Source organism: Aulonocara sp. 'chitande type north' Nkhata Bay, linkage group LG13 (assembly GCF_057382095.1).
Source record: "Aulonocara sp. 'chitande type north' Nkhata Bay isolate Kocher_YH1m ecotype deep benthic linkage group LG13, A_spYH_male_GT1.1, whole genome shotgun sequence".
Classification (NCBI taxonomy): Eukaryota; Metazoa; Chordata; class Actinopteri; order Cichliformes; family Cichlidae; genus Aulonocara; species Aulonocara sp. 'chitande type north' Nkhata Bay.
In genome coordinates, this window is record NC_141356.1 from 19,220,144 (window position 1) to 19,243,916 (window position 23,773).

The following is a 23,773-nucleotide window of genomic DNA, read 5'->3' on the forward strand; positions in this document are numbered from 1 at the left end:
TGTCGAGGTAATTTGTGGATATATTGGACAAAGGATGTTGAAGACGAAGGTTGCCAGACAGGAGGACAAGAGGATAACCTCCGAGAAGATTGATGGATGCAGAGGAAGGTTGATGTGACAGAGGAGGATGGACTGAGATGGAGGCAGATGATCCTCTGTGGCTCACCTTTCTCTGCAGAATAGTTTGAATTCAGTCATGTTGGGAGGTTCGTGAACATGAACGGCCTGTTTAAGGTCATGCGTCTAATTTAGGTCCCAACTTTGAATAGACCAATCCCAAACCTTTGTTTTGTTTTTGTTTTTTTGTTTTTTTTGAGGCATTCAGTGAAGTTTTAGTGTTTTGGATCATTGTCTTGCCGCATAACCCAAGTCTGCTAAAATTTCAGATGGCTGGACATTCTCATTCATGATTTTCTGGTAGAGGACAGACTTCACGGTTCCATCAGCTGCATAAAGCAGCAAACCAGCCCCAGACCATCACACTACCATCACCATGTTTGACTGTTGCTTTGATATTCTTTTAATTAAATGTTAGTTTTACTTACCAAAAAGTTAATCTTTTGTCTGAGGAATATTTTCCAAGAAGTCTAGAAACTTATGCCAAAAAAACCCATCAAGCTTTTATTCCTTTCTTTCTCTGTAGATCATGGCTTGAAGTGTTGCTTTTTCCAAGACAAATTCCTCGTTTGTGTAAAAAAAAAAAAACTTTTCAGTTATGATTGTGATTAATTAACGTGAAAAACTCTGTTAATCTTCTGCTTAAGTAAGTATCTGCTTCCTCTATGAATTAAACAAGCTGAACAAAATCACATCTGTACATTATGCCAACATCTGCAAACGGCTATGGGTGCTATTACCTTTCTCTACCGTTGGTGACGCGGTGAGCTGGAGGAGCCGCAGTTCTGCCATTGGACGATGCAGCCCGGGGGAGGAGACCCCGCGGCAGTTAGCGCTTGATTGACGTAGAAAAAGAAAAAGAACACAAGATCGGATTACAAGATGGCGGTCTGTGGACGTTAGCAAGAAGGCCGTTAGAGTTGTTGTGTTCTCTCAGAATTTTCCAGTTTAATATTAGGCCCCTTAATAAGTAGATTCAGGTCGTAATATGTTTATGAAATACCTACTAATATATTTTGTTGCTATTGGGAACTAAATTTAAACATGCATGTTTTATAACATGCGGTTGGAAACAAAGTTAACAGGTCGAGGAAAACACTAGACGGGTGAGGTGATAGCTTGTTAGCAGAAAGCTAGCCTGCTAGCTCCGACTCGTTTAAACCATGTCGGACACTCGGCGGCGAGTGAAGGTATATACGCTGAATGAAGATCGGCAATGGGATGATCGGGGTACCGGGCACGTTTCGTCTACATTTGTCGAACGACTGAGGGGGATATCGTTATTAGTTCGGGCTGAATCGGACGGTAAGTTCCCTGTTAGCATAGTTGTTGCGGTGGTTAGCATGCTAACTCCTGGTTGTTCGGAGAGAGCGCTTCGATTGCCCACAGTGGGCACCAGATTACCTTATTAGACTTTTTTTCTACATGTGGGGCAGACTTCGCCGTCATAGTGCCAGAACTGTTAATATTAGGCACGTCTCTCAATAAATGGCAAATATTTATTGAATAGCTGTTGCTAGCATGCTTATTAGTTTAGTCCGACGGGATCTCTATAGCATGGTGCCCCTGAAAGTCTGAACGCATAAACTTGTTATTGCTCTTTGTGGTTCATGTATGTGACAAAGAAAGTACATAACGTTATTACAATAGAATCTAAGGTCTGCTGTAGTTATTTTACCTTTGTTTTTAAGCATTTTAGTTTAATTCGATTGTTTTTGTGTGTATTTGCATAGCCATGACTGTTTATTCCCAGGCAGAATAACAAACCTCGTCTTTAAAGAACCGGCTTTCTAACTGGTTTGAATATTTAGTCACCTATATCTCTGTGCTTTAGGATCACTGCTATTGGAATCGAAGATAAGTCCAAATACTGCATATCAAAAACAACAGGTAAGTTTTTATTATTACCTGAGTCTGGCTCAGCTACAGATAGCACACATATTTAAATAATCCCAACACTGGTTTGAGATCTGCTGCTGGATAGTTAATGTAATCTAGGCGAGACAGTAGAAATTGGCTGACTGATGCAATTGTAAACTTGGTATCGAGTAATAATCGGGTAATGCCGTGAGTAATTACCACATATGAACCACACCGGTTTGTAAATCAAGGTATCATTAGAATTATGGCATAAATATGAAGTCTTCCCACATTTATAGCTGAGTGTCTGAAAGTCAACTTCCACCTTCCTTTAACAGTGAGCTGCTGTAATTGATGAAACATTTAACTAATTCAACTTAACCTTAACCTTGTAACTCTGCAAGTTCCTAAATAAAGAAAAATATTTTCCACCTTTTTCTAAATATTTTTGCACGTCTTTAAAATTACTGCTCTTTGTTGAAGGTTGTTGAATAACTTCCTTTTTTTAGGTATTGGAGGCTGACAGCAGCTCTTGTTCTCAGACATGTTGAGGCGTGTTTTTTTTTTTTCTTTCTTTTTTTTTGTTGTTGTGTTGCATGGTTTTTTTTTTTTATGTATCACTGTTATTGTGATATGACACTTTTATATTACCTAAAAATTTATAGCATTATTAATGATTAGGGTCTGGCTAACTTCAGGTTTAATCCTGGATTTCCAGTGTTTTGGAGCTGGTTTACTTCTTATGGGGTACATTACTGTGGCAATTTACACTCGCCTAATCTCCTCAGGAATGGGGCATGTTTGAGACAAGAGATCAACATGTTTGAAATCGCGTCCCATGGAACAATTATTTCTATGAAATAATGCATAAAGATCAATTAGAGCTTAGTGTGCAGATATTAAGAAAATCTGAAGTTTGTCTCAGCATCGGTAAGAAATAGAGATTCTTGAGGGCAACTTTATTCCTTGCTTCTTTCCTGTTGACTGCAAACAATATTAAAGCAACTTTATTGTTGTATAGGCTGTAATACATTGAAATGATACTAAAACAGGCAATTTAAACCTTTTCGTTTCTGACGTCATGAAACATTTGCAAGTTGGCTACTTACCAGTTTGAAATCTTTTATTTTGTTAAATTTTGTCTCTACTTGCCCTTAGACTATTTCAAATTGCGGAGACTGAGTGAAAGAAGCGGCAAATCTAAACGTCATTAGCTTCTTTTTATTGTAATATAGTAATGAGGTCTTCCCAGATCTTTGACATTAAGTTTGTTGCCTTAAATTATCAAAATTTGTACACACTTTACTATTTACTTTAATCATTATTACTTTAAGACATATATAACAATACTTTAAAATTACACAGCGCTTTTCTTCTCACACAGACTGACACTGCTGTTTTGGCTACAGAAGTTGTGTTGCAGCGAGTCTGTATTATCGGTTTACCTACTTCATGTTATATAATGCTAATTTTATAGCATGATAGTATTCATAAACTATGCCCCTCAGCTGCTAATAGACCGGTTCATGTTTCTGGTTGGTCATGCTGCCATTGCTGCCTCTTTCATGTGAATGTGGTCATAGCTAGATCGAAAAACCCCTGTTTGACTTATTTGATAACCACCTTGGTGAAGCTAGGTACAAAAAAGATATTCTGCATGTGTTTAGCTTGCTTTGTCTGTTGTAGACTTTTGTTCAAATCATTTTCATACTCTGTGGATAAGTCACTGTCATGCTAGAGGAGTGCATTCCCACCAGGATAGAAAACTTTATCCTTCAGATACACTTTAAGGATTTGCACCCAAATCCTGCCAGCAATACGTACAAGAAGGCATAACGGAGCCACAAGATCCTCTGTCTGCAGGAGTTAAATGTTGACGTTTTTATTTTCCTTTGCTGCCTGTGTGTGTGTGTGTGTGCACACATTTGTAAGCATGTGTTCAGTTAACATACAATTTAATGAAGTGTATCTTGAATAAGTGTCTGTGTGTGTCTGTGAGTGCCTGCCGTGAAAGAGTTAAGCGTGTCCGTGTGTAAAGTTTAATAATCCTTTGTCTTTGTTCCAGGACACATTGATTGTCTGGTCAGAAGCAGATAACTATGACCTTGCACTCAGTTTCCAGGAAAAGGCTGGCTGTGATGAGATCTGGGAAAGAATTTGCCAGGTAAAACTCAAACCAGGAACATACAGCTGTTTCACTGATGCTAAAATTCCATTGAGCCTACCACAATGGGCAAGCTCTGTTGATCTATTTAATAGTTTGTGTACTGGACAAATTACTGAGAAACGTTAACCTGTGCAAAGAGGTGACTGTACACATGATACTATCAATTGTGTTCATTTAATAATAGCTTTTATTTGTGACTCAGGTCCAAGGTAGAGACCCTGCTCTGGACATCACCCAGGACCCCATTGATGAGTCTGAGGAAGAGCGCTTTGAGGAGATTCCAGAGACAAGCCACTTAGTTGAGCTCCCCCCTTGTGAGCAAGGCAGACTGGAGGAAATTGCCGACTTGGTTACCTCTGTCCTTTCTTCACCCATCCGGAGGGAAAAGCTTGCCCTGGCCCTGATGACTGAGGGCTACATCAAGAAACTCCTGGGTCTCTTTAGAGTATGTGAGGAAGTGGACAACAGGGAAGGCCTCCATCACCTCTATGAGATTGTCCGAGGCGTCTTATTTCTCAATAAAGCAGCCCTCTTTGAGGTGATGTTCTCTGACGACTGTATCATGGATGTGGTGGGCTGCCTGGAGTACGACCCAGCATTGGTTCAACCTAAACGCCACCGGGAATTCTTGACCAAGACGGCGAAATTTAAGGAGGTGATCCCTATCACAGACTCTGAACTGCGGCAGAAGATCCACCAGACATACAGAGTTCAGTACATCCAGGACATAATCCTGCCCACACCATCTGTCTTTGAGGAGAACTTCCTATCCACACTCACCTCCTTCATCTTCTTCAACAAGGTGGAAATTGTCAGTATGTTGCAGGTAAGGATTCAAACCAAGCTATTTATAAAACAACATTATGAGTTAATTATTTAATCCACTGTGTAGTTTAGCCAGTACATATACAGTATTGCTGTACATGTTGTGACTAATTAAAATTTGTTTGACAAATGACCCTGCTTGTAGATTAGTCCACCAAGATGACTTATGCTTAAAACCAAATTAAAAATTTTTCTTTAAATGTATTTAATTCTCATGTGAAATGTTAAATCAAGTGGGAAAGCTCAAATAATAAGTGTGAACAGATGGAAATGTATAAGCCTGTAATGACTGTACAAATAATGTATGCGTAAGATGTGTGTGTCAAGTTTTGTATTGTGATGATGACCAATTAAAACTATACATTAAAACATTTTCAAAATCTTTGAGTGAATAGGTTTAGGCCCATTGTAACACTTGTATGTGGATTGTAATATGGTGCAAATGTGAGGCATATGTTCTGAACAATAAGTTTTATACCACACAATTATTTTCATGGTGTAAACAAACAGGACCTTAGAATTCTTTCATTTCACAGTCAGGTGACTGATTTTAATTTTCTGTACGGTTCTAGGACTCATGGGTTTATTGCTGGAATAATTTGCCTTTCATTCTTGTTGTGCTGAAATTGCAAGTCAGGATTAGATTTTCTGTTTATTTTTAAGACATGTTTCTTTATTGTTCTGATGTTTTAACCCGGCTTTAAATGTGCCGCAGGAGGATGAGAAGTTCCTAACGGAGGTCTTTGCACAGCTCACAGATGATGCGACTGAGGACAGTAAAAGGAGAGAATTGGCAAGTTTTAAGAAGTTTTTTTTGTTCTTGTTGTTTTTTTTTTTTTTTTGTTTTTTTTTGGACATATGTTGAAACCTCAAAGTAGTTGCCTTTCATAACCATGTTTGAGAAATGAGCCCAGAAATGGCGGTAGGCACAGTGATTTTTATTTGGGACCGGTTTAATTATTTTGATCTTTGCATTTCTCATTTATATTGTCATTTATCTATCTCCTTTTTTTTCCTCCTCTCCTTAGGTGAACTTCGTCAAAGAATTCTGTGCGTTTTCACAAACGTTGCAGCCTCAAAACAGGGATGCGTTCTTCAAAACTCTGGCAAATCTAGGCATTTTACCTGCTCTTGAAATAGTAATGGTACGTTATAGTTCTGGCATGAATGTGTATCTGAGGTAGTCTTAATAAAAGTCTTTTTTGATTGGTCAATGCTCAGTTGAATTAACTTCTTTTTTTTTTTTTTTTTTGTTCAGGGAATGGATGACTTGCAGGTGAGGGCAGCAGCTACTGATATCTTCTCTTACCTGGTGGAATTCAGCCCCTCCATGGTTAGGGAATTTGTCATGCAGGAACCTCAGCAGACAGATGATGTAAGCATCTAATCATTATTTTTTTTAAAAAAAAAGAACTTTCTCTTTAATGAAAGCAGTGTTTTGGCAGCCCAGGCTCTCTCAGTTTCAAATAGTTCATTACCACATCAGGCATGTAGAACAGTCCATAACTGAGGTGAAATCTAAATAAGGAAAACTGTTTGCTTTATGAACAATGAGGGAAACGAGGTGTTTTGTATTGTGACAACAGCCTGTCACTGTTGGGGCTCACGTGATGTGCTCGATTTTTACTACAGAGCCATAACATTTGAAGGCATTTTATAGCTGATACACAATTTACATGTTTGATAAAGTAGTATAAAAACACAGAATTGTTATAGAGAATTACTGAGACAAAGTTTGATTAACTTTCTTTAGTGTCCTCTGTTGATCTTCTGTTCTGTGTACAAGAAGGCTTTTTTTTTTTTTGTTTTAATACTGTGTGTTTGCCCTGTTTTTTTGAGAGAGACAGTTTTCTTTTCATGCCATACAAAATTTATTTTTAATCTGAGCGCGCTACTGTGTTAACTTCTCCTTTGTTTGCTTTGTGTATTTGTGTTTCAGGATGTTCTCCTGATAAATGTTGTGATTAAGCAGATGATTTGTGACTCTGACCCAGAGCTGGGGGGAGCTGTCCAGCTGATGGGTCTGCTCAGGACACTCATCGACCCTGAGAATATGTTGGCTTCCACCAACGTAAGCAAAATCAACCAGATTTTTGTTGATTTCTTCCCCTTTCCTTTTTCTCCAGCCATTGCTCAATGTTGATCACTCTGCTTTTTCATTTAAATCAGTTGTTCTCAGACTTTTATTTGGTGTGACTCATTTCCCCACACTTTTTAGTCATTAACAATGAAGAAAGGATCCAATTTAGTCAAATTAGGGTCAGTGGAGTCTTCTGTATTTAAAAAAACAAAGTCTACAAAGTCAAGTTTATTCAACTTAGTTTCACGCATTATTTTTACCCACCTGCAGTGGCTCTGCCAGTGAGTCCTGCCTCACAGTTGAAGAAACACTGATGTAAAGCAGCACATTTATGGTGCCTACCTCATTGTTATCTGACAAAATCCTCCATCTGTGTCTCCACATGTCCGTTACCACCGCTAGATTAAGTATATGTGTCCCCTGAGTGAAACCTTAAACACTTATTAAAGTTTTTTTGTGTTTGTTTTTTCTGCTAGAAAACTGAGAAGACAGAGTTTCTGAGTTTCTTCTACAAATACTGCATGCACGTGTTGACTGCTCCTCTGCTGGCCAACACTGCACTTGACAAAAATTCAAAAGGTGAGCTGGGAAGTTAAACTAGGGTACAACAGACTGGAAGAAAGGAAATTTCACTGTTTAATCTATGTAATCACATTTCAGATCTGCAGGAGGGATCAACAAAGGTCAACCCAGTGTGCCCAGGTGGGTGTTATTTAAACTGTCAACCATGAACTACTCAACAGTTAGAAATTTGTGCATTTGAAGTGGCTTGAAAGTACTGCTCTTCTAGTAGACAACATCATTATATTATTTGTTTTTACCTGAACCCTTCCAAAATAAATGACCAGCAGCTCTTACTAAGGGTGTGGTTCTTTTTCTTTTAGAGGACGTGAATAAGAAATAAAATGTTAAGCTAGTCACCAGACTATGGGAACAGCTTCAAATTATTAAGGAAGATGCTGAGGATCACAAAATCTGGAATGACTCTTAAAACCATATATTAAAGGATTGTACACTTGCTGTCTGGCTTGTATTTGGAAATGTACCTGGACAGTGCTGCATGTCCTAACACGATTTGTCTTTATTTGTGTAGACAACTTCCAGACAGCTCAGTTGCTGGCACTGATCCTGGAGCTTCTGACCTTTTGTGTGGAACACCACACCTATCACATCAAGACCTACATCATGAACAAAGACCTGCTTAGAAGAGTGCTGGTGCTGATGAACTCAAAGCACACGTTCCTTGCTCTTTGTAAGTTCCCTGTGTTCTGATAGCGACTACATTGTGGTTGAACCTCATATACAGATATAACCATACCAGAGCTGTGTAACTGCTGTTTGTATCCAAGCTCACAGAAATAATACAGATAAGACTTTGAATCATATCGTGCCTCGTTTTTTTACAAAGTGGCTCTGTTTTTGTCCAAGGTGCTCTGCGTTTCATGCGCAGAATCATTGGTCTAAAAGACGAATACTACAACCGCTACATCATCAAAGGGAACCTGTTTGAGCCTGTCATTAATGCCTTGCTGGACAATGGGACCCGATACAACCTCCTCAACTCTGCCATCATAGAGCTCTTTGAGTTTATTAAAGTGGTATGTAAAAGCACAAAGGCTACTTTAACAAGCCTTTGTTTTTGCATTAAATATATAATGATCCACCTTTTGCTTTCCAGGAGGACATCAAATCACTCATAGCTCACATCGTGGATAACTTCTACAAAGCACTTGAATCCATTGAGTATGTCCAGACATTCAAGGGCTTGAAAGGACGATATGAACAGGAAAAAGACCGGCAGAGCCAGAGACTCAACAGGTCAGAAGCAAGGGTCATTCCCTTACTGTGATCTTTATCACTCATGCACTCCACCACATAAATTTACATGTATATATGCCGATTTTACATAGTTTTCTATTCCCATTTTGTGCACACCCCTACCGAATTTCTGCATGTTTTAGTCAACCTCTGTTAACCCTAGTGCTTGTCATCATTGTTCAGCTTCATAACCTTCATTTATATTTAATCAGAGACTTATTACCACAAGGTAGTACTTCCCCTTGTGTAGACACCTGTACCTCATGAAGCAGTTTTCTCAACTGTAGATATCGAAGAGATGCGCGGTCTTTGGATGAGGATGAAGAGTTGTGGTTCAATGACGATGATGACGATGACGATGGAGAGGCAGTGGAGAAGAGAATGGGGGATGACTTCTCTGATAGCTACGGCAAGTACATGGAAGCCAAAAAAGGTAAGCTATATTCTCTTACTGTATGAATGTTGCTGGATAGTTTTTCCCAGATTGTTGCATGATCCTAGTTTGTGTTGTAGGAGCTGCCAACGGAGCCAATGGTGCCAATAACAATGGGAAAGCTGCTGCCCTCCCACCTGCCTCACCAGCCGTCACTCCAAACAACAGTTCAGCTTCTTCTGTCAAAACTGTTCCTCTTCCTGCCACACCAGTAGTCAAGGTAATATTTCATGTTGCATTCTGAGAAAGACTTGAATTCCTATCCTGTCCTATCCTAATCCTTTGTCCAATTTTGGGACAGTATAACACAGGACAGTCTTTAATTTTCTGTGTTGCACAATATGTTTCGAGTGGTATCACAACATGAATGCAGATAAAAGTTACACAAGTTACTTGTTGTTTGACTTCACTGGTCAGAATAAGTAAAATGTGAGTGAAATTTAGAACACTATGTTTCAGCACTAATAGCTGTCCTGCGCTCCTGCAAAAGTACATGTTGAAATGAAACAGTCACTCTTGTTGTTGTCTTAGACTGCTCTGGTTGGTTTGGTGGACTACCCTGACGATGAAGATGAAGAGGAAGATGATGAGGAAGAAGACCAGTCTCCAAGGAAGCGGCCTCGTTTGAGCTCCTAAGGCGAATTGTCCTCTTTGGTCATGGTGGACGGACATTGAGTCCCTTTGAAATCCCCTCCTCTGGTTGTCTCATTGGCTGCCTGCCTGTGCCACCTGTCTCACTGAAGAAATGGACAAAGATGAGCTCCCACCTCTCTCAGTCCCTTCTGATTGCTGCTCCAGCTTCTCCCTCGGCAAAAGGAGATGAAGAGTTGCTTTTGTTTTGTTTTGTTTTTGTTTTTTTAAAGAAAGAAGGATCAATCTGTGTCTCAGCCTGTTTACCTCTTCCTTTTCAACAACCTCTTCAGGGAGATTCCCAAATCTCTTTTCTTCCACCTGAGAACCTCATTGACCCTTTGAGAATTCATCTCTCCCCTCTTTCACTCCTTCCTGCTCTCCTTTCCTGCTCTCACTTATTCCTCCTCACCCACAACCCTAAACACCAACAAGACATTGAAGTTTGAATTGGTGGCACAGCAGTTCCCAGCTCTACAGGGCTAAGGAAGCTGCAGTCCAACAAGAGCCCCACTGCGCCTGTCACCTCTTATTTAAAAAAAATAAATAAAAATAAAAAGCCCTTCCATACTTCTCAAATCCAAATCGATGAGCTCCAGAGAGAGAGGAAGTCAGATCACAACCAGCCAGTGTATGAACTTGACAGCAGGTCAGTCAGGCTAGCAGGACTAGCCGTCATAGTAATAGAAAGCTTGACTGGCTGAAGCTGTGTGTGCCGCCCTCCCAGAGAACTACTTACTTTAGTCATGGATAGAGGGACATCATAGAAAAATCCCCAAATTCTTAAGACAAGGGAGCTGACCAGTGAGACTGGGATGAAGACTAAGAGCGAGAGGAGCAGGACTCAAACCTTCAAAAGCCATGTTGTCAGTTTGGTCGAGGCACACACACAAACACACACACACACACACGATGATACACGCACATACAAGACTGTGTTAGCCAGGAAGTCCTGTATTTCATGACTTTGTTAAAAAGTACTGTACAGATCTTTTTGTTCCTCTTTTTAATCTTTTGCCCCTGACGTGATTTTTGAAAGGGGAGCAAGACCCCTACCTGCCTGTGTTCTTTTTGTTGTCGCACAAAAAGGTGGGGTCACTGTTCACCCTTTAGTACAGTTCATTTGATTCAGTGTACAAATACAGAGAAGTCCTAAATGCTGGTTTAAAAATAACAAAAAAACTTGCAGTAAAGTTTCTTTTTTTCAGTCAACATTTCGAGGATGTCTGGAATTTTGTACTTAAGTCAAACTTGGCGTCCTCGTTACAGTGTGCACATCATCAGCCCAGTTTGTGTTTTAAAAGGGTGGCAAACCTGAGTCGTTCATCCTTCTCCCAGACAGATCTCAGGTTCAGAGTTTAACTTGCATCAGAAACAAAAAGCTGCCCACCTTGTTGTGGCACAGCTGGTATAAAAGATGGATGTAGCCAGTGGGTCACCCACTGGTTTGTGAAGTCCTGTTATGAAGCCTTGAGCTTAGCCTCTTGTAGTTTTAAAACCAGATGTGAGAAGGGGGGAGATGATCTTGCTGTGAACAAGGATATCACACACTGGATCCTACCCTGACTAATCCTCTTTTCGGATTCTAATAATGACTGCAATTTACAAAAGTGAGCTTCATGTTTTATTCAGTATTACCTGAAACTAGTGATTGAAACCATGAAGCCATAAACAAAGTGTACTGAGGTCATAGGGCAAGCAAGTTGAGGGCCGGTTTCCCATAAACTTCAATTTTTTTTTGCAACCAGAGTTGGCCCCATCCACACTGGTTTCACTTTTCAGTCCTGGAAGCTGTGTCCATCTTTTATACTATGGTCTGGCCAGAGTAACACTACTAGATGGTGAATAATCAGATATTACATATACTGTGGAGACTTCTTCTAATGAGATTGAGGTGCTAAAGGGGGCTTTTGTTTTCATTTTGAGGGTTCAAAATGTCGTTCTGCTCTGGTTGAGATCTTCTTACTCCCAAAATTTAAAGCCTATTTCAAGTTTTTTTGTTTTGTTTTTTTCATTTTCTGTTTAAAAAAAAAACACAAAAAAGAAGAAAAATAAACCCTACAGATCAAAAGTTAGTTTAAGTCCTTTTTAAAAAAAAAAGTTTTCATTGACTGAATGGATGATCTGTTTTTATTAGGTATGATAAATATGATTTACCCCGCAGTCAATGCAGTGAAGTTTTTGAATCAAACAGTGGTTCTTGTGCGTATTATTTCTGACAACACACCGGTGTGATGAAGCGGGATAATTCTGTCGGGTTGGAACATTTCTTTCATTGCTTCTTCTCTCATGGTCCCAACACAAGCACATAGGAAGATGAAGGGAATCTAAACTGGGTAAAAAAAATTGCTAGATCAGTTGTTCATGTACAACAACAAAAGCAGGAGGTAGGAAATGAGAGAATTATTGCCAATGTGCTTTTCAGGAGCAGCACCTGCAGTGAATTGTCTTTCCTCCTCTATGTTGGTTCCATCCAACAATGACTGTTTCTGCTCTCCCTTGATGAATTTGTACCAAGTGCATTTACTACCACCATCCATTCTTAACATTTGTATGAATTTATTTGATAAGTTTTGAAATTAAATGTGACCCTGACATTGAACTTGTGAATCTAGCTTTGTTTACCAACTTTGTACCAATTGGCAATTGGAGCTGCAAGTGTCCTAGATTTTATGTTAGGCATTTTGATTGCTTAATAAGAGGCCAGAAAATATTAAGAAAATGGGGTTTAACATCTGAAAAGTTATATGTGCTTTCTTTTACTATGCACTGTATATCAGTTGGCTGAATTGCATGGAAAGTTACAGAGATAAGAGCAGGAGAACAAAAAGCCTGCGCTATTGGCCCTCATGGAGAATGGTCTGAAAAAGAGAAGTGAGCAGCAGTTCTCTGGATGAAAATGCCTTGTCAATGTCAGAGTAGCCAGGCTGCTTTGTTACACTGGTAACAGGAAAAATGTGTAACACACTGAATCTTGCTGCAGCAGTAGAAGATCATATATCAGCTGAGAACAGAAAACAGGCTACTGTTTGCACAGGTTTAAAAAATTGGACAAACTTTGCCGCAATAATTAGGGCAGTTATGAAAACAAAAGGGGGGTCCAACCTAGTACTTAAAAGGTCTAACTACTGAAGTGGGTAGGTTTTTATATATATACATTCAAGTCTAGACTGCAGGTTGTTTCTAAAAAATATATTTTTTATTAAACAGCATACACAATAACAACATTACAAATAAACTGGTGCATTATGGTTGATTGAAGTGAAGACTCTTGATTGGTTTGCAGATAAATACAGCACTCGTAGAAAGCAGCGCACTGTTCTCTTGGCCCCTGTATGAACATGTGATTGGTCATCTTGACAACTTGCACAGCTCTCTTAACTGCCAACGACGTACCAGCTTCCTTGTGGGAGTGCTAACAGTGGAAAACAATCTGTGCACTGGATCCAACTAATACTGCCTTTACCTCAGCGTAGAGTCCTCCCAAATCTGTACTCACTGATTCATCACGTCATGGCCAGTTACTGTTAACTGTTGCTAGAAGGAAATCAGCCAGTGTCTGAATCCAAATCCAGCACTCCAAACATATTGACTAGTTTCAAAGTAGCAAAATGGGTTTCAGAAACTGTGAAGCAAGATTTTGTACCATTACTGACGAGCATAGTGTTGCATATCTTCTGCTTATTTTCTTAATTGTCCTTCAATTTTAGAAAACCGAGGAAAAAAAATACAACTATACACCCTTTTATTTGAAAAGTACAAAATGTCTAAATATCCTCTTTACCTTGGTATGTGACAAAAGAAATATTCAAATCTTCACAATTTTGCTTAAAAATGTCAAATTATGACAAAAATAATTAATACCTGTTTGGATTGATTTGTTGTCCAACGGCTAGACATTTCTAAAAAGTAGTGTACAGACTGAAAAAACATTTTTATTCCACTTTTTCAACCAATGGTCTACAAATGTAGCAGTTATACAGCACATTTTAAGTAGTAGTGCTTTGAAGCTATACTCAGTCATGCATTCACACACCAGTGCAGGTGGAGCTGCCAAGTAAGGTGCTGCCTTGCCATCAAGAAGAAACTGGGGTTCATCGTTCTGCTCACTAAACACACTTTGGCATGTGGTGGGGTTGTGGCCGCACCACCAAACCTGCAATTAGGGGCAACCTACTCTTCTCCTGAACCCACGATCCCCACAGTATAATTAAAGTCTGCCTACAAATGAAAAGCAGAGGTTTCGGTACCGCTGGCAGGATATCGCTTGATATACAGAAGCACACAGCCCCTTGTGCTTTAGCTCAATTAACATTTTCTGAAATTAGTCCAATACAGAAAGTAGCTATCAGACCTTTAAATACTCCAGTGGTCTGTTAAGAGTAATGAGTGTCATTTAAAAACAAAGATGCTCTTTTTGCTACACAGAAAAGAACTCAGAAGATGGAAGAGCCCATAATTTTTGTCTTTAGAAAGAAAAGAGAAAAGATTTGCATTACGAAATATGCAGCAGTGTAAAGGAAGCCATGTGTTTGATTGCCAGAGTAAATAGATAAGATATAAGGGAGAATATTGCATTTTGAGGGGAAGTCATTTCTTGATCACTTCCTCTTTCAGCTTGTCGGCAAGGTGCTTTCTCTTCTCCAGCCTCTTTCTTTCCTCAGCAGATATCTCCTGTGAGAAGAGACCAGACCAGGAAGCAGTCAATACTCACCAGCAAAATAGGGAAAGTGGAAAAAGCAGCGAGAAAGGCGACTAAAATACAACCAAGCACATGTGTCTACATACAGTACACAAGCAAGAAAACTAAACACAGGCAGCTAGTACTGGAAACATTGGCATAGTAATCCTGTAACTTTGAGGTAAACAAGGTGCTGACAGAGAATCGCATCTAATAAGGAATAGGAACTGAGTCAAGATCGATGATTTCAGTCAACACAAATCAAGATCTGATTCTCTTCAGTTTGTGGCAATAAAATTATTAATTTAGGGGGGAAAAAGATGCAGACCTTTAGTTGGTGATAATGAAGGGAATGATTACTACAAAGCAAAAGCAGATGAACACAAGACATGAACAAGTACAGTTGTTAACATCAGAGGCAGCTGATGGATCACCTTCTGACTGGAGGAGCGCTGTGCTGGAGAAGCACAGTGAGGAGTAGGTGGAGGAGGAGGAGAAGAAGGAGGATGAGGAGGGGAACAGGCCCCATTTCTCTGGGACTGACCCACTGCCTCCTAACAGGCCAGTCCAGAGCAGACACAAGTGGAAGTGGGTGGAAATGAAGAACAAGAAAAAGAAGCAAATAAAACAAGTTGGAAGGGGAAAAAACAAGAAGACAAAAAAAATTAAATGTAGGTTTAAGAAAATCAGGCGAAATTTGGATAACTGGTCCTGGGTGAGGCATAATTCATAACCAGCGTCAAACTTAAATTTCTAATCTCTAAAGATAACTTTGAAGAACTTTAATAAGCCACTATGAGTATTAATGCATGAATGTGTGTCTAATCAAAAACAATGTATTCACTTCAACACAACTACTGCAAATCCCTGTTTCAACAGATAGAATTTGTGCCAAACTGCCTGCAGCAGTTGGATGAGCAACTTTATGAAGTGAGGTATGGAGAAGGAGGCGAGGACCTGCATTTACCGGGGTAGTGCTGGGTGCTGGTGTGGGACTGCTGGGTGCCTCCTCCGGCAAGGACGATTGCTTGGTTTTCTGCTGCTCTTTTCGGAGCGCGTGCAGCTTGTCCCTCTGCTGACGCAGATATGCCGCCCTCTGCTGGAGCTGCTCCTGCTGTGATACTGATAACTCCTGCAGAGAAACGCAGGTGAAGCTCAATTATTATATTTCAACAGCAATTACAGCTGCTCTCCTATCTCCCAAACTGCTTCCACAGTACATCTGCACATTTGATTTGGCACAGACTTTTACACCTCCTGACACAATCCTCACATTTATCCAGGCTTGGGACTGTTACTAGTCATTCTAGCATGCGGAGCTTTAGTCTCCTCCTAGTTTCAAACTGGCAATCTCTCACACATGAGGCATAAGGGCATGTAAACTTGTTATTGTCAAGTCTCTACATTTCTTTCAAACTCTTAGTTACACCCACTGCATGTTTGTTGAGTCCTTTTTAAAAACACCAAAAATCAAAACATGTAATCTGCAACATTAGTAATACTACTGATGCTGCTCGTTTACATGACTTCCAGCATTAAAAATGTATCTCATCTGACTATGTGGGTTGGCTGTAGCTCAGGAGATAACGCAGGTCACCTACTAATCTGAAGATTGGTGGTCACATTCACAACAAGACCTTACAAAGCATTGGTGAAATCACCGACAACACCTGTCTGTCTTTTATATACAGTCTATGCATTGGTGTTCCTCCCTTAAATTAATGCAGGTCATAATTTGTATTGTATTGTGATTATCTGTATCTGTATCTATTGTACATATTTATGTTAGGTAGGGAAGTAAAAAAAATATCTGTATTTTATTTTGTTTTCTTTCAGTAATAGGTAATTCAGTTGTTTAAAACTAAATAATTGTTGTCTACCTAAAAGGAAATATTAAACCCTTCTGTTTAGAGTGCAATTGTGCTTTGGCACTGATCTTTCCTTCAGAGTGAGGATGAGGCAAATCGCTTTTTATGTTATGCGCAGATTTCCTGTAATCTATGGGGTACGTCAGCAGTCTCACAGACTCACAGTATATGGCTTAGAGAAGCCAGCCTCCCTGTGTGCTTCCTCCAGCCACGCCTCGCTTGTAGTCTGGCTGCTGTTGCTCTGCTCCCCGGCATGAGGACTGCTGCTGATGGAGGGCTCACCAGACTTCACAGGAGCTCTCACAGCTGGCAGAACTCGGGATCCCACAGCATCACTACCACGATCTGTGGGCACATACACAAATGACTTTGATGAGCTGCCACTCTCGTGTTGGTTGTGTGTTTAAAATAAAACAAAAGATTAAAAAGCTTCACATGTTATCTGCAACATTAGTAATACTACTGATGCTGCTCGTTTACATGATTTCCAGTAATAAAAATGTTTCTCATCTGACTATGTGGGTTGTCTGTAGCTCAGGAGATCAAGAATAATGTGGTATAGTGGGGTAATTTTATATAACAAGAAGAAAGAAAGAGTTCAGTTGGTCGCAAAGTGTTTGTCTTCTCTTCTAACTTACCTGTTGTGGGTTTAGAGGAGCTACTCCTCTCAGCACCACCTCCTGTAGCAGCTGTCTTGCTCCCTTCTTTTCTAACTGGGTTACTGTTGACCTACAGGTGGGGATATGGGTGATGGAAAGAATGAATGAACATTTAAACTGTCTCCAAATAATGTGCAAAATCCACAAAGCACAAACACTTCAAAGCTGCTTAATGATCCAATAATTAGGCTGGTATTTATATCTGTTAAGAGCAGAGGTCTACTGTGCATTTTAGTTTTACCAGCATTTTCTCTCTGTTAGCTATCACAGACACAGCTGGACTGGCATTACTGTATTTCTAGTTAGTAAACTGCAGTGTACTTATTAATACATCCCTGATTAAAATCTTACTGCATGGATGGTTCAACTTTATACTGTGTTTTTCCAGTTACCAGTGTGGTGTGCTGATCATTAACCCATGCTTTCACCTTGGTGAAATTTAAATAGCACATTAATAAAAAAGTGATTTCAAGGTTAAAGGGGACTTCACAATAAGAATTTAGCTCAGGCACTCAATGGAAAAGTAGTTAGTGAGATTATGTGAGATAAAGTCCAACAAAAGGTAACACTGGCATGCACAAGAAGCCTCACTAAGATGCACTATTTGGCTGGTTCACAGGTCTTATTTAACTCATAGTGCTCATGATGCCTCACCTTGGCAGGGCTGATGTGTTGGCTGAGGGCGGAGGAGGTATTCTTGGCTTCATCACACTCTGCCATTAGCTTACTAGAGCAGCCACTGGAGGTGGAACCAACCTCTTTCTCTAATAGCAGCCTCCTGGACATTTCCTCATCATACTCCTCTTTTGACTTTCTACACAGGAATAAGCAGGAGAGAAAAAAAAGAAAGAAAGAGTTCAACATAAGCCTAGGACCAACTAACTGTTTAAACTTCACTATTTCAGCCCTGTTGCAAAGCCTTTGGTCAAGAGCCCTCTCGAAGGGGTTCACAGTATGTTCAGTAGTTTTGGTGTGATAACCTTGGCCTTTGACACCACGTGAGATGTTGGTTTTTTATTTTTATTTTAGTTGTTTTTAGGTGATTCGATGCTGTTTTATCTTGTTTTTGCTTTAACATAGGGCTGTTTTAATTTTATGTCTTATGTGTTTTATTTATTTAATTTGCTGTTTTTTGTTATTCTATTGTTTTAACTTATTTTCTGTACAGCACTTTGTTCCTGTGCTGGGTATTTTAAAGTGCTTTATAAATAAAATTGGATTGGATTGGATTGATAAGAGCATTGACAATTTAGAGGTAAGCCTGTTCTATTGTCCAGTTAGCCCTTGGCTGACAGCACCAGTAGAAACTAGAAAAAGACAGCCGCGTCAGGGATTTCCATGTGGTAACCCCGTTTTGACCCAACCAGCTCCCAGGCATCACCCGGGAATCACAGCCAGATCCTTTAATTAGATTTATTTAATAGCCTAAATTGTCTCAGTGGAGACTGCTGCAAAGCATTTACAAGTAGGTGTATGGAAACACAGAGATACTGTGACTGGAACTGTGCCTAGTCATAAATCCTGTGAGGATTTTTATAGGTTGATATTGACAGAACATAGATACATTTGAACTGTTGAGGATAAAACAATTAAACATAAACTTGCAGAATTAATACTAGTTTAAGACCCGTCATCAAAATAAGCGTCAGCTTCAGTGATGCAGTTCCAATCAGAGATTACGTAAAACAATTCCTTTATGATGCCACTTATATAGAAGAAACTATTGATAACCTGGAGAGGAGTAGGGGCAGCATAGTGGACCGCTGATAAGGTTCCCTGGTATGACAAAAGGGATGAAACCATCGTTTTTCTCAGCTGCTTGTTTAGTGTCAATCCCTCCAACCTAAATTAGCTGGATCCTAAGGAGCTTAACTGTGGTCCCATTAGACTCGGTGTGTTCTACTTGGCCAGGCACTCAATAGCAAAATCCCATTAGAGAAGAGTGATAGGAGCTTCGGGAAGCCTTCAGGAAGTGCAATGGATGCATAAAGAAAATGTGGAAATTTCTTAATGGTATAGTGAGGAACAAAAGCCTCATATGTACTATAAAATTAACTGAATTACCTGAAAAGTAAAATTAGTAAACACCTACTGACTAATGTAAATGTGAAATTTCAGCCTAAATTCAAAGAAAAATAATCTATTCAGTTAGGAATAATTGAGAAAAAAATGGGGATTTAACTTCCCGTCAGAGTTGTTAAGCAAATACATTCCTAATTAATGTTAACTTGGAATACAAATAAATAGAGCAGCACTTTTTTATTCTGTTGTAGAAATGATCAAAAACTGTTTCCATGAAATTCCCGTCAGAGACTGTTCAAAATCTGGCTCATAGGACTTCTAAAATATCCTTTCAACAGATGTGCCATAAAAACACGAAGAGCCACAGCATTTAAAAAAAACATTAGAGTGCTCTTAAGGTGGCACAGTGAACTGTGAGGATGTTTCTAAGAAAGGGTGAATGAGATGTCAGGTTCAACAGAACTAGTGATGGTCCACAGTCAGTAAAAAACTATGTGGGGAAAGATAGTTGAGCAGGTACTGGCTCGTTTTGGCGTTCACTGATTGATTCACCTGTGAAACAAACTAACTGAACCAGACACTCACTAAAGGTTTTCTTACAGTCACATATTGAAATATCAACAATCCTAAATCTTCAAATCGGCCATTCGAATAGCTTTACACAACAACTAAAAGTTTATTTTTGGGACACCAGTAAATGTTATGAAGGAGTCAGATACCACAAGAATGACAGAGCGACTTACTTAAGAACCTCCTGCAGGATTTTCATCTCTTGCTGTTGCAACTCTGTCATGACGTCCACACCATCAGTCAGACACTCTGGGAGGGCCCCTACACACACGAAGACATTTAACCTACAGCTGAGCGTTTGGCTCTGCAAGTGTGTGTTTGGATTTGCTTTACATGTTAATCCAGCCTACCGTTCCTTTCTTTAATGACCCTGAGGGCTTGGAGCTGCAGCTCCATATTCTTGTGAACCATCAATGAGCGAAAGATCTGGAAGTCATCTGTAGCCAGAACTGGCTGGAATACTGCCTGAAGAACAAAAAAACCAACATCAGTGACGTAGTCCGTTCACAGGTTGTAGTAATGTGTGAAATAGTTGTTGTTTTCATTGACTGGCTTTATTGAACAAACTACTGAGAATTATTATGTATTGAGAAGACAATGAGGCAATGTCAATGTCATATTCAAGACGAATTTAAACTCTGAACAATGCAGGAGGAGAAGCAATTCTTGTGAAAATGAAAATTTTCCATAAAACAACCAATATCACCCTGACCTTAAACATAATTTGGGTGAAGGCTCATCAGGTGATCACTTTGTGCAAGTTTAGTTTATTAAATACTGCCATGGAAGAGTAGCGTGTCCTGTTGATCATGGACAAACCTTACTGGGCCTTCAGTCCAATAAAAACTATGTAAAAAGTTTGTGTTCATATCACATGATAATGAAGACTGAGTGTGTGCTTATAGAAGAGACACAACTGTAAAATTCAAATTATATTCTGCATCAAAATCTATTCAATTAGACTTTTTTTTTTCTTCACAATTCCAATGTCGTCCAACTGATCACTGCCAGTGGTAATCCATGAACATGGTCTATATTTTTGGACATTTTTGCTTTAGTTCTGGCAACTCATCAGTTTCACCAAAACAGTTTCAGTCTCTCATAAACACAAAAAAAAAAAACAACTATATTGTGAAGTATTTGACTCAATAACTAAACACAGAGGAAGACTGAAAACACAGTGACTCCTAATGAAGTGCAGCTTGAAGATGATTTCTTTTGATAAGTCTGCTTTGTGTAATAAACATTCAGACACAGTATAACACTTCATGGTGCTAAGGTTGTAGTATTTACAGAGGACTTACATTAATCTAAACTAATGTGATAAAATGGAAACAACCGTTTAACCCTTCCTTAATTGATGGCTCAATTCAGAACTAAGAAATGTGTTTTCTGAGGAAAAAGCTCAGTTTGACTATGTTTACAGCAACAGATAAAAAAGCAGAAACAAAAGACAAACATCTCAAACTAATTAGGTTATTTGGCAACAGGATAAGTAACAGAATGAGTATAAAAACAGTGCATTAGTGATACCAAATCTTTTAGAAGTAATGACTGCAGAGATTCTGCAGTCTGTATAAAAGGGCTAGAGCAAATGTTCAGAAATACATTTGCAAAGAGTTTTCATCATTTTGATATTTAAAACGGCTAAAGATTCAGAAAATCTGGAAAATGACCATGATTTCAGGATTTCAGGAGGGAATATCAGCATGGGATCAGGAATAATTCCAAAACAAACACTGTCAGATCACAACTTGCATTGATAAATGCAGCTTAAAATTATCATGCAAAGACAAAATGTACCTACACAAATCCAGAAACACTTATCTGGATGCTAAGCTCGTTTAAGGTAAACTAGGGGACAATAAAAAAAAACACAAAAAAAACCCCACTGCCCTCTGGGTTTTGAAGTTCGTTTTGGAATTTATAGATGTATAGATGTATGTATAGATGCTATGCCTTCAGCCAAAAGAGAAAGAATCATTTAACTTAGTGCACAGTTCAATCGCCAGTATCCATGGTGGTGTAGGGGTGAATGAGTTTGCATCTGTAAAAGCACAATATATATACAGGCTTTGCTTATTTCAGTAAGACAATGTCAACCAAACTCAGCATCTGAAAAGTAGTAAGTACCTGACATGTCAAGACCTGTCAGCTATTGAAAACATCTGATGAACTATGCAGCAAAAAACACAGCAAAGACGGCCTTAGACAGCTGGAATGTTGTATAACGCAAGACTGTGAATGTTTCAACTTAAATGGAAACCCCTCCAAACTCATTTTTTTAAAAACGTGTTGTTGGCATCAAGCAGTGGGCTTGATGCCAACAACACTGGGCTTATGTAAGCAAATCCTATCCCTGATTCTCAATTCAGGTTAGCTGGCAGGATGACAGTGGTGTGCAAGCAGGAAGCTTAGAGTACCTCCAGAGCTTTAGACTTGGCAAAGGGAGAAGTACACGCATCCAAAAACTGCTGCTCGTTGATGCCAACCTCCTGCATGTAATTCTCCAACAGCTTCTCCACCTACGAAAGCAAAGCAGCTCACACCAGTCCATTCTGACGAGTCAGCAATATGAAACTACTACTGACTGATGCTGATGAGGCAATGCACGACATTAGCCAGATTGTAGTAATCACAATTGAACTCACCAATTTCTTATACTGCTCGTGGATTTCTGTGTATGCCAACTTATTCTCATCTTCGTCGTCAAAAACTGAAATATTGAAAACACACAGTTGACAGAAATGAATTGTGTCCACGGAAATATTTTATAGACTTAGCTAGATGCACTGACTTTAGCACGCAGAAAAGTTACAAATGTAAAACCTGTTTATAGGTCCGCTTATATGCAGATGTTTGTTGTATTTGGTGTCGTAAGATTTGCTGTCGCTGTTTCCGCTCGTATCATATGTAAATGTACAGGAGGAGAAAGTCTAGTACTAAACTTGAGTGGATAGACTATCAGACAGCATCGCTGTTACACGTTAGCGTTAGCTTAGCCGCAGCGCTAACGGTGCACAGCTCCAGAGAGGCTTAGTCTCAGACTAAAATCACCTCATAACCTGTTTTTACCTGTGCATTTGTTTTCCAAAAAGTCCGTTACAGGAACGACCCATTCGGGACTTCCAAGGTAGCCAACGATGCTTTCTAAAACCCATTCACTGTCGTCCTCAGCCATGTTGGTCGTAGCTGGCGGGCGTAAGCAGCAGCAACAACAACAAAGGCAGCAGCGGCAGCCCTGACACAGTGTTGTTCTTCAGGTCGGCGCGTGCAGCACAGCTCACACAGATGGGAAAACACATCTGGTTTATCGTCCCTCATTAACTAGTCCGCATGAGTCTCGGAGGCTGCTTTTTCCGTTCTGGACAAGGTGAGAAATGCGCAGTCATGAATTTGAGAATGGTGACGCCTAATTGGTTGCTAAGGTAACCATTACGTCAGTCAGCTGCTCCTTCTGCCTGGACGAAGCAGAGCCCTCCACTGGCACCGAGACGGAGAAGCCGCTAAAGTAAGCATTAAAAACTCCCCACAGTCCCAAACCTGCAGTTGCTGGAAATATCACAAAAACAAGATAAAACAAAAGTTAATTCTGCATCGTTCGCTCATTGTATATAGATTACTGAGTCTTTTGTTTGTACTTTTTGTTACCATTTAGCGTGTGCTATCTCAAAAAGCAATGTATGGTGAACCAAACGTTTTCAGATTCTACTCCCTTTATTTGTTGTTTTTATGCTTCACATAAAAATGAAATTACATATAGTAGAAATATAAGTTAAAATGAAATAAATAGTATGAGTGTTAAATATTTAAAAATATTACTATGCAGAAATCTCGAGTAACCCCTCATTTCTTTATATTATGCTGGGAATCAGCCTTTACTATTCTCTTTTTTTGAAGGTCTGATGATGGAATTAATTTGTCCTCCTGTTCTCTTGCACATTTTGCCAACTTATGTCATGTTTTCAGCCACTAGCAGTTTGGGAAATACATTGATCATCCAAAAAATACTCTTTTGTGTTGATCAAACTATGTTATCTTTG

The 23,773-nt window shown here is 39.5% G+C and overlaps 2 protein-coding genes across 5 annotated transcripts; one reads left to right on the forward strand and one right to left on the reverse strand.

The window, feature by feature from the left end:
* The first annotated feature begins 948 nt into the window (after positions 1-948).
* ppp4r3b (protein phosphatase 4, regulatory subunit 3B) lies at positions 949-12,532 on the forward strand. Its single transcript, XM_086259028.1, has 16 exons — positions 949-1,422; positions 1,952-2,007; positions 4,043-4,141; positions 4,347-4,970; positions 5,685-5,762; positions 5,998-6,114; positions 6,228-6,344; positions 6,909-7,040; positions 7,526-7,628; positions 7,710-7,751; positions 8,143-8,301; positions 8,478-8,647; positions 8,728-8,867; positions 9,155-9,300; positions 9,381-9,520; positions 9,832-12,532. The coding sequence occupies exons 1-16, from the start codon at positions 1,281-1,283 to the stop codon at positions 9,934-9,936; spliced, it is 2,370 nt and encodes a 789-aa protein (XP_086115154.1). The 5' UTR covers positions 949-1,280; the 3' UTR covers positions 9,937-12,532.
* A 575-nt stretch (positions 12,533-13,107) lies between these two features.
* On the reverse strand, positions 13,108-23,162 carry cfap36 (cilia and flagella associated protein 36). Of its 4 annotated transcripts, XM_086259034.1 has the most exons (12): positions 22,806-23,160; positions 22,382-22,446; positions 22,154-22,255; positions 20,081-20,195; positions 19,904-19,991; positions 17,793-17,952; positions 17,118-17,208; positions 16,740-16,824; positions 16,643-16,709; positions 15,579-15,743; positions 15,046-15,165; positions 13,108-14,604 (listed from the first exon to the last, which is right to left on the reverse strand). In XM_086259034.1, exons 1-12 carry the CDS (start codon positions 22,909-22,911, stop codon positions 14,521-14,523), a joined length of 1,248 nt encoding a protein of 415 aa, XP_086115160.1. In that variant the 5' UTR covers positions 22,912-23,160; the 3' UTR covers positions 13,108-14,520. The 4 variants fall into 4 exon arrangements, with proteins under 4 accessions (XP_086115160.1, XP_086115159.1, XP_086115161.1 ...); XM_086259033.1 differs by having other exon boundaries at positions 16,643-16,824; XM_086259035.1 differs by lacking the exon at positions 22,154-22,255 and having other exon boundaries at positions 16,643-16,824; positions 22,806-23,162.
* Positions 23,163-23,773: the final 611 nt, after the last annotated feature.

Coding starts and splice junctions, on each gene's coding strand:
- cfap36 (XM_086259033.1), bottom strand. CDS start 22,911: ATGGCTGAGGACGACAGTGAATGGGTTTTAGAAAGCATCGTTGGCTAC. Junction 20,196..22,153: donor CCAAGTCTAAAGCTCTGGAG/GTACTCTAAGCT, acceptor TTTGTTCTTCAG/GCAGTATTCCAGCCAGTTCT. Junction 17,209..17,792: donor AACACATCAGCCCTGCCAAG/GTGAGGCATCAT, acceptor CCCCACCTGTAG/GTCAACAGTAACCCAGTTAG.
- ppp4r3b (XM_086259028.1), top strand. CDS start 1,281: ATGTCGGACACTCGGCGGCGAGTGAAGGTATATACGCTGAATGAAGAT. Junction 6,115..6,227: donor CTGCTCTTGAAATAGTAATG/GTACGTTATAGT, acceptor TTTTTTGTTCAG/GGAATGGATGACTTGCAGGT. Junction 7,752..8,142: donor GGTCAACCCAGTGTGCCCAG/GTGGGTGTTATT, acceptor TTATTTGTGTAG/ACAACTTCCAGACAGCTCAG.